This window comes from Halichondria panicea, chromosome 17 (assembly GCF_963675165.1).
Source record: "Halichondria panicea chromosome 17, odHalPani1.1, whole genome shotgun sequence".
NCBI lineage: Eukaryota > Metazoa > Porifera > Demospongiae > Suberitida > Halichondriidae > Halichondria > Halichondria panicea.
Window position 1 is genome coordinate 788658 of NC_087393.1, and position 16344 is coordinate 805001.

The 16344-nt window shown below is 41.3% G+C and overlaps 1 protein-coding gene across 1 annotated transcript in view; it reads left to right on the plus strand.

Moving 5' to 3' along the window:
* The first annotated feature begins 139 nt into the window (after positions 1–139).
* Positions 140–16344, plus strand: part of LOC135351238 (uncharacterized) — a 22711-nt gene continuing 6506 nt past the window's right edge. Inside the window, exons 1-6 of the mRNA XM_064550198.1 lie at positions 140–486; positions 1203–1517; positions 2350–2430; positions 2737–2932; positions 3342–3443; positions 4902–5033. Of these exons, the coding sequence (XP_064406268.1) occupies positions 271–486; positions 1203–1517; positions 2350–2430; positions 2737–2932; positions 3342–3443; positions 4902–5033 (1042 nt within the window). The 5' untranslated portion in view covers positions 140–270. The remainder of the gene's footprint in view (positions 487–1202; positions 1518–2349; positions 2431–2736; positions 2933–3341; positions 3444–4901; positions 5034–16344) is intronic.

Below are 16344 nucleotides of genomic sequence, written 5' to 3' on the forward strand. Positions count from 1 at the left end.
CACTGTTTTGAATACTGTGTAAGATATGTTGCTAAGGGGATGTGAAGATAATTAACACATTGAACATGGTGAAGAAGCCTGCATGGTGATAGATCTAGATGAAAGAGATGAAATGCAGCCTAATTTGTAAGACTTCTCTGTTGCTATGCACACGGATATCACTATTACTATTAAAACCAAGAAGACTACCAGTACAGTACAGTAACTGCAGTACATAGCTATTACAGTGTCTGCAACTCTACAACTATCACCTCCACTTGTAGTATAATAATGACAGTATTCAAGAGGCTGCTCAGGACTTTGCTGAATACTACTCTTGCAAGAGGCAAGCGAAGACTACCCAAGGTGTTTGCAGCGCTGTGTCTGCTGGGCCTGGTGTACATGCTAAGAGAGCCAGTCGTGTGTGTGTTCAGTTCCTCCTCCTGTCAGTCAGAGCCTCACTATGAAACCAGGGAAAGTGTTAAAAACGACCCTTCTTCCAAAAGGGTGAGCTTTACTATAAACTATACGACTATAGTCTATAGTCGACTCGGATGAATACAGTGAGTATTAATAACAAGGGCAGTGATATCCACAGAGTGTAAAGTGTGTTACTACGGACAAATCCTGTACAAAATGGAGCTCATGTCAGTATTAATTGTCAGACAACAAAATTTAAATATAAAGTAAATTGTATTCATGTCCCAAAAGCTGTTCGACCTACGAAAACAGCATTAAAGAGAGAGAGCCTGAGTTCCTCCATATACATAGCAAGCATTCGTTATTCGTGTCAATTTCCTCCTGGCCGAGTTATTGGAGGCAGCAAACAACTGCATAAGGACACTCTTGGTGCTCTTGCTCCTGTGATAGTCAAATTAATTAAAGGAAGTTAGTCTTTCTTGGAAAACCATATGGTACACACTGTGTTGGAGGCATCCTCATAAAATTGCTCATAAAATTGCTCATAGCTGAGTACCACAACAGTGTGTATTACAGTATTGTCAATGTTTACATGCTTACAATACCTCAAGTAGTTATGTGCCTGGTACAAGCTGTACTCTTAGGGCTTCCCAGCAGCTGCAACACATTATACAGTGTACTGATTACTGTATAGCTGGTAATTTTCGTACATTATCCACGAAGTGATAAATATTGCTCAACCACGAATGTTTTTCCCCCCCAAAATTACCCGCTTGTACATGTATAATATGACAATTCTACAGGATGGTGTCAAGTTGAGCCTCCCCAACTCTCTAGCAGGAGCAGCTGCACTAGTGGACCCCCCATATGCAGTCAACGAGGACCCCCCACAATCAGAAGAGGAATCTGAGGAAATAAAAATAGACTCTCAGGAAATAGACGACTCCCTTAGAGAGGAGACCCCGTTGGATTTTGAACAGCCGGTCAAGGCAGTGGACCCACCAGCTGTGATTGAGGATGGCGAGGGGAGAACGACCAACGAAACTGTCACTACTGTCAGTGTGATTGCTCAGAACGTCACTGCTAACACCACCACTGAGGCAGACTACTATGAAGAGGTAGGGGAGTACGTGGAGGAAATACATGTAGCTATTGTCATAAACACAAAATTAATTATGATAATTGCTTGTTCCTACAACGATAGTACCTGGTCCACATGGCTTTTTACTATTGATTTATGCAGTAGCCAGCCAGTATATCTTAGCTACTGCTAGAAATGTATGCGCGATACTGCTACTTGTCGCATATTCACACATTTAAATCGGCGTTTAGTCCTTGGGGGAATCTCAATTGGTTATCCATTTTTCTTCTCTAATTCCCTCTTTTTTTTCATCAGCCTATTTTTCTCTATTATGCTGCTATATTCAAACAGATTTTTAGGAGCCTATTTGAGTGTTTGAGTCACAGTTTATCGTACAGGATTTCAATTGCAGGAGCGACCGACGTACACGTAGAAAGTTTCATAGTTACATCATATAAAATTATAACAGCCAGCTGTAGGTAGTCAGATTCAAGCTGTTGAGAAAACAACTGCTGATAAATCTTCTCGTTTAGCCTATTTTTCTCGTCAAAGTCAGAACATGTGCTCAGTATATGATCAGGAAGACCTATTTTTCCGAAAATTATGCTATATAGCATAATCTGCCAATGCCTACGAGGCTAGCTGTACATGTATACTATCGTGGTGTTAAAAAGTTAATCACTAAATTAATATAGATATCCCCATAAACGTTTTCCGAGCCTTAAAATTGGCCGAAAAACGTATGCTTGCATATTTTTAGCACTACGGTACAGATCTATATCTAGTGAAATAGCATTGAGCACTGTAACAGTTGCTAGATATTGTCATAGCTAGCACGTGACTGTGTGTATTTTATATCAAACAATCAGGATGAGAAATCAGATGTGGGAGAGGATGGAGAACGAATGAGTCCAGAGGAGGTTGCCGAGGCGATACGCAGCGGAACTATGGTAAGCCAGTTGCTTCATTTTGGTGATCAGAAAAAAACACCTATAAGAGTATGTATGTCCTATAACAACTCATCTATGCTACATTCATTGTCACTAATAATTATGGTGACCCTTTATCAAACATAAATTTTGAGCCTCAATTGTGCTTTCCAAGACACATGATCTTTACCGTATTACTTATTGTAGCTACATGTAATATTCACTGCAAAAACTGTTGATCTTTACCTTCCGTTTTTGACACTGTGGTATAATTCATATTTGAACGTGACGCTCTTTACCAACCAATCAACCACTACACATGTACAGTGTAAGAGTGTGTGTCCTCCCTTCCGGTGGAGCAAGTGGAGCCCGTGCTCCAAGGCTTGTGGGCGTGGTCGGAGATATCGGAAGGCCATCTATGACTTTGTCTGCCCCAACACCCACTTCTGTCCCGGTACTCGTGTTGAGGAGAATGTGTGTGAGGTGCCCTGCAAGTTTGACCCTGACAAGTACGGGGGGCCAGGTGAGTGTGTGTGGGCGCGTGTGATTGCATTGGTTGATTGCGGTTACATAGGGACAATCTTTACATGCACGGTGACGATGTTTGAAAAAACGAGGAGCAAGTACAATATAGTACTAAGCATGAGCTAAACAGAGAACTGCACAAAATGACAGAGACAGCTCCATCTCTTCTCTCTATACTATGAGCCCACTATATACTACCATAACTATACGAATAATGCATGGCGGAGCTAACTTTCATACATGTTGTTAGAATTCGTTAATGGGATATTCGTAGTTATGGTAGTATAGTGGGCTGTAGTACCAAAAGCTTATAAGCCCTTGATAGTACCTAAAGTTGTATAGTGCTGCTCATCAAAGCTAATGCCACACACACACACACACACACACACGTACCATGCACCTCTCAGACGGTCTAGACCTATACCCTGTGAACCCTCTCAACCCCATTATCTACCTGGACAAATACGGCTGTGGCAACTGGCTCATTGAGTACGAAAAGATCCATAATGGTACGTTATGGGATACTGTCTGTATAGTGGCCATATTGGCTGCCACTAATTAGTCTGCAATGAACTGTTAACTGTGCACAAATCATATCTCCAAATTGGATTAATACCTCTACCTCCCAAGTAGGTTCTTTTTTTAAAACAAGCCCTTGTAGCTAATTGATTGTGGTATACAGGTACCTGCATTGTATAGGTGTACGTTACACCACTTGAATGCATTGCCCATATCCAACCCTTTAGGTGATTTGTTTATATAAACCAACACAATAATGATGATCTAGCTGCAGAGAATGTGTGTCAATGACCTCCGAATGCCTAACTTGTACCTCCGATGAACCATTAAGGACAGTCCGTGTTTTGTTGTAGCTTTGAATGAATTCCATAACCTTAAGAGTAGCGTGACCTTTAATTGGAGGAGTGTTTCTAGTCGTGCTTGTTTCGCTTATACCAGCTTTGCATCACTGAACGTCAGCGTGCATACATATGACGTGGGGTAGTGACGAATTGAAAACAATAGCTAGTGTCGTGCTGTGACGCTCGGCTCAAGTGTTGTCAGCTGTAACATTAGGAGTACGTAATAACATTCCTGGTCATGATTGGTACAAAATTATGACAAATTCAGCGTTTCAGCAGCAGCTGGCTTTGTACTGTGTGTCGAGGGGAATATGAGCTGCATGAGATTCTTAGCATAGAGATTAAACACAATTGTAAGGTAGTTTATATGCCACAATTAGTTGTTTTTATTGTGTCTATAGAATTATCCGTGGTAGGTATGGTTACAGTTTATAGTGCATGCGTGTGTGTCTTACTGTGTATGTGACTGCACCGTGTGTGAGGGTGTACAGCATATAGTTAGGTGGGAGGAATTTTGTCCACTGTTCGCGTTAACTAACTCAAACGGCAAACGGAATGCTCGCTTAAAATCTTATGGGTTGGCATCTGATGTTTATAAACATTAGGACAGAAGTGCTAGTGTGTGTGTGTGTGCTCAGTTCACAGGTGGTTTGAGGGAGAAATAAGAATGCCTTGAAAAAGATTCCACTCAATGCTACGAATAGAGAGATTATGTAATAGAGTGTAAAGTTAGTAATTTGTTATTGTTCCCTGTCAATGGGTACATTGTATCAGTAGCTGTGGCCACCTGGGGGATGAGAGTGTGTGTGTCATGTAACCTGGTGAGTGTGTGTGGGGTATTACATTGTACATGTGTTTGAGTGCTCAGATGAGATGGTATAATGGAGTAATCTGACCTATTGCTCCATGGGTGGCTAAAAATAGCTGTATATATATATATACTGATGTGTTACAGTAGCTTTACTCACACACGCACACACACTACCAGTGGCTTACCCCCCATGCACACTACCCCCCACAGACGTAGTGGCTTACCTCCATGCACACTACCCCCCACAGACGTAGTGGCTTACCCCCCATGCACACACACATACACTACCCCCACAGACATAGTGGCTGGCCGTCGTAGTCCCAAGTTCCTCATATACTCGACGGGAAAGGGGGATTACCCCACTGCAGGGGGAATCTCAGGACGCCTCAAGGGCATCACAACAGTCTTCTTCATGGCAGTGCTGTTAGGTGGGTGAAGCACCATTATCAGTACATGTACAAGTTTTGTTTAGATATTTTCGTCTTGCTCTGAGCTTGTTGGATTGTTGATAATTTCCGTAGCATGTGTTTGGACCTGTGTTAGCAGGCCTCTCTTTAATACATGTTATGCAATGGGCCCCAAAGTCTCCATAGCATGTGTTTGGACCTGTGTTAGCAGGCCCCCTCTTTAATACATACAGCCATGTTAATAGGCCCCAAGGTATCCATAGCACGTGTTTGGACCTATGTTAGCAGGCCCCTCTTTAATACATGTTATGCAATGGGCCCCAAAGTCTCCATAGCATGTGTTTGGACCTGTGTTAGCAGGCCCCTCTTTAATACATGTTATGCAATGGGCCCCAAAGTCTCCATAGCATGTGTTTCCCTGTGTTAGCAGGCCCTCAAAGTATTCATATAATGTATGTTAACAGGCTACTTCTTTGGTTAATAGGCCCCAAAGTCTCAATAGCATGTGTTTCAATTTGTGTTAGCAGGCCCCTCTTTCAGCCAGGTTATTTTCACTAGGTAGCTAGCCCCAAAGTCTCTATAACGTGTGTTTCACCCTGTTTTAACCACTGTCAGTCTACCCAGTGAGTGTGATCGCTCTAAACAGGCGTCACCACTGTAGTCTATAGTCTGCGAGTCTATAGTCTGTGTTCAGAGGTAGTAGTCATCTGACCGGTGTACAATAAGATTCATCCTATTTCTGTTCAATGTTCCGAGACTAAATGTTAAAAGAGAGAGGATGTGTGTGACCAGCTGACTAGGGTTACATCAGTTTTAAACCTAAAAATTGTCTAAATCTGGCAGGCCTTAAAATTGAATTTCATTCATTAATCAAATTGTTTTGATTGTCCGTGTCAACCTCTCCACCTTGTGTTGATGATTGCATGCACGTACATGTGATGTCCCCCCACCCCATCACCAGTGACCCGTAGAGACCATTGTGGTACAATAGCTCAGTCTAGGATGTGACCCTTATTCAATTACATCCAGGGGAGTTCATCTGCATACACCGTAGCTAAAGGTACTGTAATATAATCACATGCCTGAGCTGTACGTGCATGACTCAGGTCGCCCACTACATGCTAGATCTATAGAAGCTGGGTCAGGTTTAGCCAATAATCTGTGCGTAGGTTCTATCTCATACCTCGATCTGGTGGGTGTACGATGGGAACGCAATGGCTATAGCTTTGTGTTGTGTTTCTAACAACATTTCACCGGACCCTTCTAAGGTTACCGCAACACTGAGATTTATAGCCAATGATCTGTGCGTAGGTTATACCTCTATCTGGTGGGTGGTCTATGGTGATACCTCGATCTGGTGGGTGTACTATTGTGCCGAGATGGGAACGCAATGGGTATAGCTTTGTGTTGTATTTCTGACAACACATTGTTTACTTTCATCGAGCCCTGCTAAGGTTACTTGCATCCATTCAATGGATTGCATTGCTTCAGTGTTGCGTAGGTTTTAAGTACAGAATGTCCTAGATGCATATAATATCATATTAACTCTCCATTCGTTTAACGATTTTATTGTCGTACGTATAGTTAATGTAATGTGCGTAATGTATACGTAACATACGTTGAAACATGTGCTAGCTAGCAGTCTGTCTGTCTGTGTCTATTTGTGTGGGTGGTGGTCTTTATTGCTGCACTATAATGTAGAGAATCAAAGGTTCTTGTAGAGACAGAAGGAGTTACATGTATAACTGTTACAACATTGTAATTACATGTATAGTGTTTTGGGTTTCCAGTGTTGGTTCAATAATCGGTGATCACTAGGTCAATTGGGAGGGGTGCAGATTTGCCCATGGTGGAGCGGGCGCCTCTGATGACTTGAATAGATGAACACAGGAGTGAGAATGAGAGGCGGTATCTCAACTAATTCATCGTGGAGGTATAGGGTTGGTCCCATTTTGCGGCCAGTAGAGTGGCAAAACGTTTGTAGGTTTACGATGTTGCAGCAGGGCCAAGGCCTCCCGTTGAGGCCATCACGAGTGGGGTGAAAGAAGAGTGCTCTATTTCTTGAATATACATCGTTTGTAAGCGCGTTTCTTTACATTTTCATGTCTGCGGTAGAGAATATATCTTTACGTCTGTCCCTTACATGTACATGTACATGTGTGCATGCATGTGCTCTGAATGACATGTACAGACAATGCCTAGCATGTACATCTATATGTACATGTACGTGTGTTGTACACTGGGGTCTATTTTTAGCAACCTAAGTTACTACTCTCCTATTTCTGCAGCTGGTTTATTTATCACCACTATCTACTTGTGTGATCATTGTGCGACTATTCTAATGCGTCACATCACCTTTATGGGTGGTAGGTCACTTCCAGTGAATTCCTCGCTAATTTATTCTCTTAGTTACATTATTTTCTGAAACGCTGGAATTTCGTGCATTCAGAGGTCAGTAAATTGCAGATATTAACTTCAATGTTTTTCATAGGCCACAAGTGCCTATTGAATAGGGTACTTAGAATGTGTCGTAATCGCGATTGTTACTTCTTCTTGTGGCTCAAGTTTCCGTAAAAATGTGAGTGTATTATGGAACGCTTTGTGGGTCAGAATATAGTGTTTAAGAGGTCAATTCATATTGCATTCCGATATGGTGGAAAAAATACTTAGAATAACATATGCATGCATTTTAGGCTATTCATGTTGAGCCTGTGATGTGTGTGTGTGTCTACGTGTACGTGTACATGTATGGTGTGTGTGTGGGGTGTGAGATGTGAGTGCTCGTGTTGCAAGAATTTGCTAGTTTGTATGTTTAGCTATTGTTCTGTTTCTGCATAAAAGGTTTGTTAGATAATTGCGTATAGTCATAGCGACCGTATGTGTGTGTGTGTGTGTGTGTGTGTGTGTGTGTGTGTGTTCTGTGCAGCTGCGCTTTGTGTGCTTTACATGGCTCATCAAGTTAACGATTAATTTGTGTAATTTACCATTCACCATTTAATGGCTAGGACAAATGGTGCACTTGATTTTCTTGGAGTGCAACTGATTAAATAAACACAATACCCAATCAAGTTATCCAACCCTAGCCCATCATCACGTCCCTGTTGATGCATGCTTGACTACCCCCGGCAACGATCGAGTGTACCACACAAAATATCCCAAAGCTTTTCACTTAGTTTCCTGTGACCATACATGCAATGCTGACTATGTGATCATCATGTAGCTACCAATGTGTCTGTGTGTGTACGTGGAGCCATGTGTGAAATTCATGCCTGCACTTAAATCGATTCATTTACTGTTTTCTCATCCTGTCCACTGTGGGAATAGATAGATGGCTGTGCACGTCCTGCTGACATAAAGTCCCCCTAGCTGTGACTGCGGTGACCTAGCTCTCACTAGTGTAGTCACCTTCGCCATATACAGGCTCATGAATGGTTTTTAGAGTGTACATTGTACATAATTATATAGACCTTCATTCACGTATGCGTAAAAGTTGTCGAGCCACACCCAGATTTGTGATGCAGTAAAAATATAAATTAAAATGTCAGGAACGATTTGTACCATATATGTACGTAGTACCGATTCAGCGGATATTTGTATTTAGTATATTGGAGGCCAATTGATGGATTTTAGTGTGATGATCCTTACCCACTTGATACGCTCCACCAACCTATAGGTCGTAGGTCACTAGTGGTTAGTTGAGTCGTTGAGCACGCCCAATGGAGCACGTTCCAATATGGCCATTAATAGCACAGGCATTGTTAAAAATAGCAACTGTGTATTTTGTCTATTACCGTATTTCAACAACATTCTTATGCAAACTTTGCAAGTACTAATGGATTTTGCAAAAATTAAGTCGCAAATATACCTATACCAATACTTGTGTATGACATCACGATCCTTTGCTAGATTGCAGAACGCAAAGTGTCGACATCTGCTGATTTGACTCATTTGTATATAAAGGTTTTTCTCTCGCAAAGCATTGTAGTAATATGTACGATTAACTGTGTCTAGATCTGTATTCTCTGTAACTACATGTACCTATGTATATGCATCCTCTTATTAACATGATTATTATAATATATTTGTGGGCTGTGTTTTTAAGTTGTTTATGCTGTTTGGGATGATTGTACGTTTAATTGAGTTAGACAATAATTGTTTTGCAGTTCCAAGTGAATGGAAGCATACCCAGAAAGAGGAGTATGTCTAGGATCGACAGGAATGTCCCATTTGCATTAGTCTCTCATGTACATATATATGTACCATTTCAGTGCCCCCTATTGAAGGCTCATCGTTTTTGGAGGTGTATTCTCTAAATTGATTTGTACAGTATTGTCCCACCCTCCCCGTAAGGAGCCCTACAATAACACAGCAGCCAACTCGCCCACTGCACTCCCTTATCAGTACACAACCCCCGGCGCATTCCTTAGCTGAATAACCAACATCCACAAGCCATGAAAAAAGCGGCATTTTGTGACTGAATACAGTGAAACCTCTAGCTGAAGGATGCATGTACATGCAGTGGTGTGTTTATATTCATGATTGAATTCATCCTTTGTGGAAAAGTTGTGTAATATTCGAATTATGGTTTTGTTTTGTGTACACTGTATATAGGAGAGTAAATTTGGGACTAAAGCACAGGCTGTTGTAGAGAGGTATTAAATACAGTGACTGTTTCTTGGAAGATGCTTTATCAGAGATTCCACTGTACTAGCGGTTTACTCATGCAAGCTAGTTGCGTACATAATTTATGGTCTACTGGTTGATGTGGTACATGCACATGTACTGCAGCTAACAATTATGTTGAAATTGGTAACCATGCATGCAGTGTTGGATTGGAGTTATGCTCTCGCCGGATTTCTTGTTTCCACGCTTTTTGGTATTTTCCCCAGCCAGTCCTAGCAAATGATCACATTGCAAATGTTTTTCTGGTCGGATTAGATTAGATATACACAATTCAGTGTAGTGGCTGATTTATCGGCTTAGTGGCCTATAGGCGCCCTGTTTCTAGTGGGGGCCTAGTTAGCCTCAAATCCAGGCCGATTAAAATACGTATTTTAATCGGCCTGGATTTGAGGCTAGGGCCTAGTCTATAGTAGGCGCCCTGTTTCCAGTGAGAGGCTAGTCTACCCCAACCTTATGGTCTAGGCGCCCTGTTTCTAGTAAGGGGCTAGTCTGCCCCAACCTTACAGTCTAGGCGCCCTGTTTCCAGTGAGGGGCTAGTCTGCCCCAACCTTATGGTCTAGGCGCCCTGTTTCTAGTAAGGGGCTAGTCTACCCCAACCTTATAGTTTAGCCGCCCTGTTTCTAGTAAGGGGCTAGTCTACCCCAACCTTATTCATAGCGTGTGAATGTGTACTAGTAAGTGACTAGTGTGTACAGGCGACTGTGTGTGTAAGGGATGTCAGTTATCGTTAAGCAAGTTATAGCAGTGACATCCCAGTACTATTGTCCAACATCACGTTAACTCCATTAGCACCACTCTGTTAACCCTTTGATCCCTGCGACCAGACACGCTAAACAATCAATTTGAGCTCTTAAACACAGTGTAAGCAAAAATATTCACTCCATGTTTACAACTTTCAGTGCATTTGACTGGCTGCTATTTGGCCTGGGTCCAGTGCCAAGCACGATCATCCCAGGCAGCCTATTAGCTTATACGTATGTAAATATCAAATAGTTACCAATTAATAACTCATGCGTACAGTGTACAGTTCCCTGCTAAATACACTCGAGTGAGATATACACATGCACGTACAATGTAGGTATACAGTACTGTTAACAAGTTCTAAGCACAGTACATATACGTATTAATATACATGTACGCCGCCTTAGATCCCACTTGAGTGTAGCCTGAGGGCTTGAGAACACTGTAACCTTAGATACCGAATAGTTACCGGGAACTGTTTGCTCGTACATCCCTGCTAAACACATTGGACATCACATAATTATGTAGATATACCCTCGTGCCCATGATCTTATCTATTACACAATCACTTCACAAAATGGAGATAGCTCACTGTCACAGTGGCTTCTCTCTCTAGTGTTATAATATTTGTTTTACTAGGATATGTGATGAGCTAGCAAAAGATACCTTACACAGAAGGTGCATGGCCCCCCTGAAGTGATTCTGTAGTTGAAAGGCCAAAGTGTACATACATCATGGCAGCCGAGTGGGTGGGAGGGAGCATTAGAGTGGCTGCATTTGCTGTACAAATCAAATTTTGTTTGTTCTATTTTTAGTGCTCAGCACACTTACAAAACTTGTGCACTGTAGCTTAATTACTGTTTTATACACAACAATATGTTAGCTAAATTCCATGGGAAAATTTCCATGTTTAACAGGGATAACCAACAAATGCTGGCCTCTCCCAATGCAATAATTGAATTAGCATTATCTTACTTAGATGATTAATTGATAATGACAATAATTATTAGTAGGTGGTATTGACTTATGGGGCCTGGTGGGACTGTGTACTGTCCTTTGTAGCAGGTGTTTCTTCGAGGTCATTAACTCTGAATGAACCTGTGTGAACTTTCCCATCCCACTGGAACATCATCCATCTGCAATAATCTAATTATCTTTGTGAGGTTCTTTTGGAGGTCATTTACACAAGGCCACAGAATTCCAATAGTTCAATTGTGTGTGTGCATGCTAGGCAGGTGGCCCTCCCTGCATGCATCCTCACACCACTATATATACCGTGTATAGATTAATTGCTGAATAACATGTCATCAAAACTCTGAAACTCGATATCCTTCTCTGTACAAAATTTGTTTAATTAAAGAAAAAAATGCCCCACAGTAGAGAGAAGTGGGCGATAAGACCACCAACCAGTCGCCAGTACTAACTATTGTGTATAGGTACGCTGGTATGTGCAGTGGAGCGTGGCATGCTCTCCTTTGATCGGTGGCTTGTTCAATACAGAGCACTTGAGAAGTGATCACCATCCACTTAGACAATCGTTAATTGGTCATCTAATCCAAAAACTGTTTTCGCAATTGCGGTTTTCAATTGTAGCACTTAATTGTGATCAAAGTGAAAGGATTGTGTATGTTATCATTGTGGTTTACCCCCAGCTGAACAGAGTGAATTCTTTGTACACTAATTAATTAATTATTAGCTAGCTAGCGTATGTTGAAGTAGTAATTTCAATATGACGTACAATAATTATAGCGTAGATGCAATGTCTTGTACGTACAATGTACATGTACCTATAGTGTTTGTGTACACTGGAACAGCTGGCCGTGCAGTATGTGATAAGCAGGGGGATTCAAATGTAAACTGTGAATTTAGATAGCTACACTGTTGAAACGGAAAGGCCTTGCTGTGTTGTGTATGCAGTGAGCTGCATGACTGCATGTATATACATGTTGTAGTACTGACTTAATTAGTGTTCCGTCGTTATCACGTACAATCAGGTCACTATGTATTATCTCACAGTTACTCTGATTCTGTTGTCTTTACGGTATTCATTCTGATCATAATTCTGATCCCATGATTAACCCCTTAATTTGAGAAGCTGACCTAACATAGGCAGTTTGAAGGTCAACAGTGATACGATACTTGAACTGGGATATGTAGTGACCCGACCCTAACCCTATTAGTGAATTCCTGTGCTCGATTTAGTTGATCAATCGAATTGTAGAACAACTTCCAGACTGTTTTCGCTAGACAACCACAAGTCAATTTCCGTTGTTTTTCCACTCTAGATCTAAAAAGGCAATTTTGTTTTAATTGCTTCGTCAGTCAGGATGACAGCTTGTGTTTGTGTGTTCTGGTTATCCCCGTAATTATAGCACTTGTAGCCTGAGCCATCTTTGTTTGTACACAGCAATTAGCAGCCGGAAGTTGTGGGGCCCTTTGTTTCTAAGAGAGCGTGATGTATATACAGCCAAGCCATAAACTGTCTTTGTGTCTTTCCCCCTGCCGGATGCAATAAAACTCGATCGAGTCCAAGCCAAGTTTCCTCAACACTGCTGTGAACTTTCAGTAGTACCAACACAGACAATAATATGAACGGACCGTTTTCCTACTTGTGAGCTGAATAGGCAAACACATTCAGGAATTTTAGAGATCAGTTTTCTGTCAAATCCTCTTTCGAATGAGAAGTGCTTCAGTTCCATCCTGACCCTAAGTGTGAATCAAGGAAGGGTATCAGCTGGTATAGTTATCAGTACATCCTTAGGGCCAGGACGTGGTCCAGGGAGCACAGTATAATTATACTGTTTCCTTCATTCTTAATAATTATTTGCTGCTAGTACACAATTTAAAAAAATATATATGTTTTCCAGTGGCGCCTAGACCGAAAGGTCACATAGTAGTGTATTTATTGTTGTGTTAATTATTATTGTTGTGGTCAACATTGTTGCTACAGGGAACATGTGTTGACATGCATGCTGGCTGTACTGGTATCAGTCCAAGATCTGGTTAGCAACCATGCAGGCGCTAGGTTAGGTTATCCCATGCACTATCAAAACTGACAGAGGGTTTTGGGTACCTATCAAAAGTGCAGAGTCTGTGGAATCTCATTTTTGGTGTATAGGTAACTAGAGAGCTTTCCATGTACATGTATGTTTTCCCACACTGACAGACTTACATTAATTGAATTTAGGAGTCTTGCTATCCAATGACCAATGAGGCTATACATTTTCTCTATGTAAGGGCAGGTAGCTACATGTAGTTGTACTCTCCCATATGCTCCCATAAGTCTAGCAGGTGGGGGCTAATGCCTGTGGTGTAGCTGAACATGTTTACATCCTGTGCCTGCTACCGATTGCACTTAATTGTTTTCCAGCTGCAAATACCAGCTGTCCTCGGCACTTTGTTTGAGGCAGCAGGTATCCCACGCTTCTAGTGAGGACTACATAGGTTGTGGTGAAAACTAGTAGACTCTACACATTGTGTTTACATGTGAATCTAAATTTGGTGATGGAGGTACAAATTAATTCATTAAAACTGAACTGGCTATAATAGCTAATTTGATTAGAGTGCCCATTGTAATAATGTACTTGAGTTGAGTAGTTGCTTATAAGCACTGAATTATTGGCTGGCCTATTTGCTTTAATCACCGTGTACTTAATGTGTATATATACATGTATAACCATCCGTACATTGTCTAGTTTCTATCATAATTATTGAGCTCTTCTAATTTTACACATGATATCAGTGTTTAATGGTTCACACTATATACAGCTGGTAGTCGTATATTGTACGAAAGAACAAATTCTCAGAAACTAGAAGCTCACCGACATTGCTTAATTTCCATTGATAGTATAAGTTCTAGTGCATATGTATAAAGTATGTATGTGCGCTGGGATTGTTTGTGATGCGGAATTCTCAGAAATCTAGCGGATGAGCAACGCTTCCATCAAGACTACCTATTAATGTTTGTGAAACAAGGAACAGCTTGTATATTCTCAGAATTCCTTGTTTACCTTTCCACTTCGCCTTATACAGTGTACAGTGTACAGTGTACAGTGTACAGTGTACATGTCAGTATAGCTATATTGTATACATATAAGATATACACAACACAACCTATAGAAGGATTCAGATAGGATGTATCAAGGAGGTATTGAGTTACATACATGCACCTCCCATGTACACAGTGATACAGTTTACCCTGTGTCCTGTACCATATGTACACTCTGTGTGTGCACTATAGTAGCCTTGATTCCAGGCCGCAGGTGTTGAAAGGGCTGGAGTCGAGGCTAGCACTAGAGGACAGGTGCTGGTGTAATGATATTCATAGTCATTGTGTGGCTTTAAGTGGATTAGATCAATGGAGCAGCTGACACACGGCTCCAGGCAGTCTATGTTATGGGTTGAGGTGGGGGGCACACACCACAACCTATAGCCTATACTATACCCATTCTACAGGCCATTGGTCCTAGTATTTTATCATACACGTGGGGAGGACATTTTTCAGCCCAAAATTAATTTGTGAAAAGCACATCCCATAGGTTTTGTTTGCTCATGCTCTATCGACCGTGTATACAGCAATGAAATATCTGTGGAGTGACTTTAAGTTTACGGTATGCTACATGTAATATTGCTCAATGAATAATTACTTGTTTCTCATCACAACTATACAGTAAAGGAGGATTTCCTGAGGTTAGGTTGACACAGAGTGACCATTCTCCTTACTAGCTGAACTGCATTGAACACTCACGCAAATGTGAGCGTGGGTGGAACTATATACCGTAACCTTAACCAAAAGTCCCATTCCAATATAAAGAGTCATGACCTTAATTTGTTCACTCTTAGAAAAGTGCTTCCATGCTTAGTGCTCTGAAAATCAACCCCCTTTGATTGCACATCATAATGTAACCTCGCTAGATTTCGTCATGCGAAGAATAAATTGTACGGCCCAATAAAAAGCATAATTATCATAAGTATTGCATGTCATTGTTGATTTACACTACAAATTAACCGTATAATTATAGAGAAAATATTTTTGGTATATATGTATATTGAAATTCCCATTCCAATAATTATATGTTCACTCATTAGAAAAGTACTTCCGTGTTTAGTGCTATGAAAATCAACCCTGTGACTGCCTGCACATAGCTTCTCAGTTTTACCTTGTTCTCCCAACAAGTGTCAAGAATGCTCATTTTACTGGCACATACCTAGTACCCCCGCACCACCATTACGGCTGTGAGGACCTATTATAGGCTATCAGTAGGGCACCTGTGCATGTGGTCCCATTGTTCTCCAGTAGAATGTCCTCATTATCGTATTTGTAGAACAATGCAGCCAGCCTCCTACAAGTTGTTATAACTGAACAAATGTTGTGCTAAAAAGTAATTTGTTGTCTCAGGTATTGTGATGCTTAACAATAAGTAGCTAATATGCATTACAATAGTTTAGACTACTGTACACAGCAGGTGTTGTGACTGTGTTCACATAAGGTGTGGTATTGTCCACTAGTTCCCATCGAGGCTAGCTAGGCTTGCTATTTTTATGTTATGTAAGGCACGGTATTGTCCACAAGCTCGTATCGAGGCTAGGCTTTTCTATTTTTAGTACTCAGAGGTCAAGTAGTACTGACCTTCCGTTTGACCTTCTTCTGTTCATACATGTGCAGACCTCTCAGATCATGGTATTGTCTGAGAGGGAACTTTTGGGATTATTATATGCTGTGACCTAACGAACATGATCGATGCATGCATGCGTGTACATGTTGTTGTTGACTGCCTGTGGTCACGACCAGGAGGGTTGGCCGTGATGTGGGGCACCCCTCCAATTAGTGGTATCCTGTAGACCATGATGATTCCCATGAATTTCCAATCCATGACTTTTGTTTCCTCGTATAATTAATCCAAGGTGA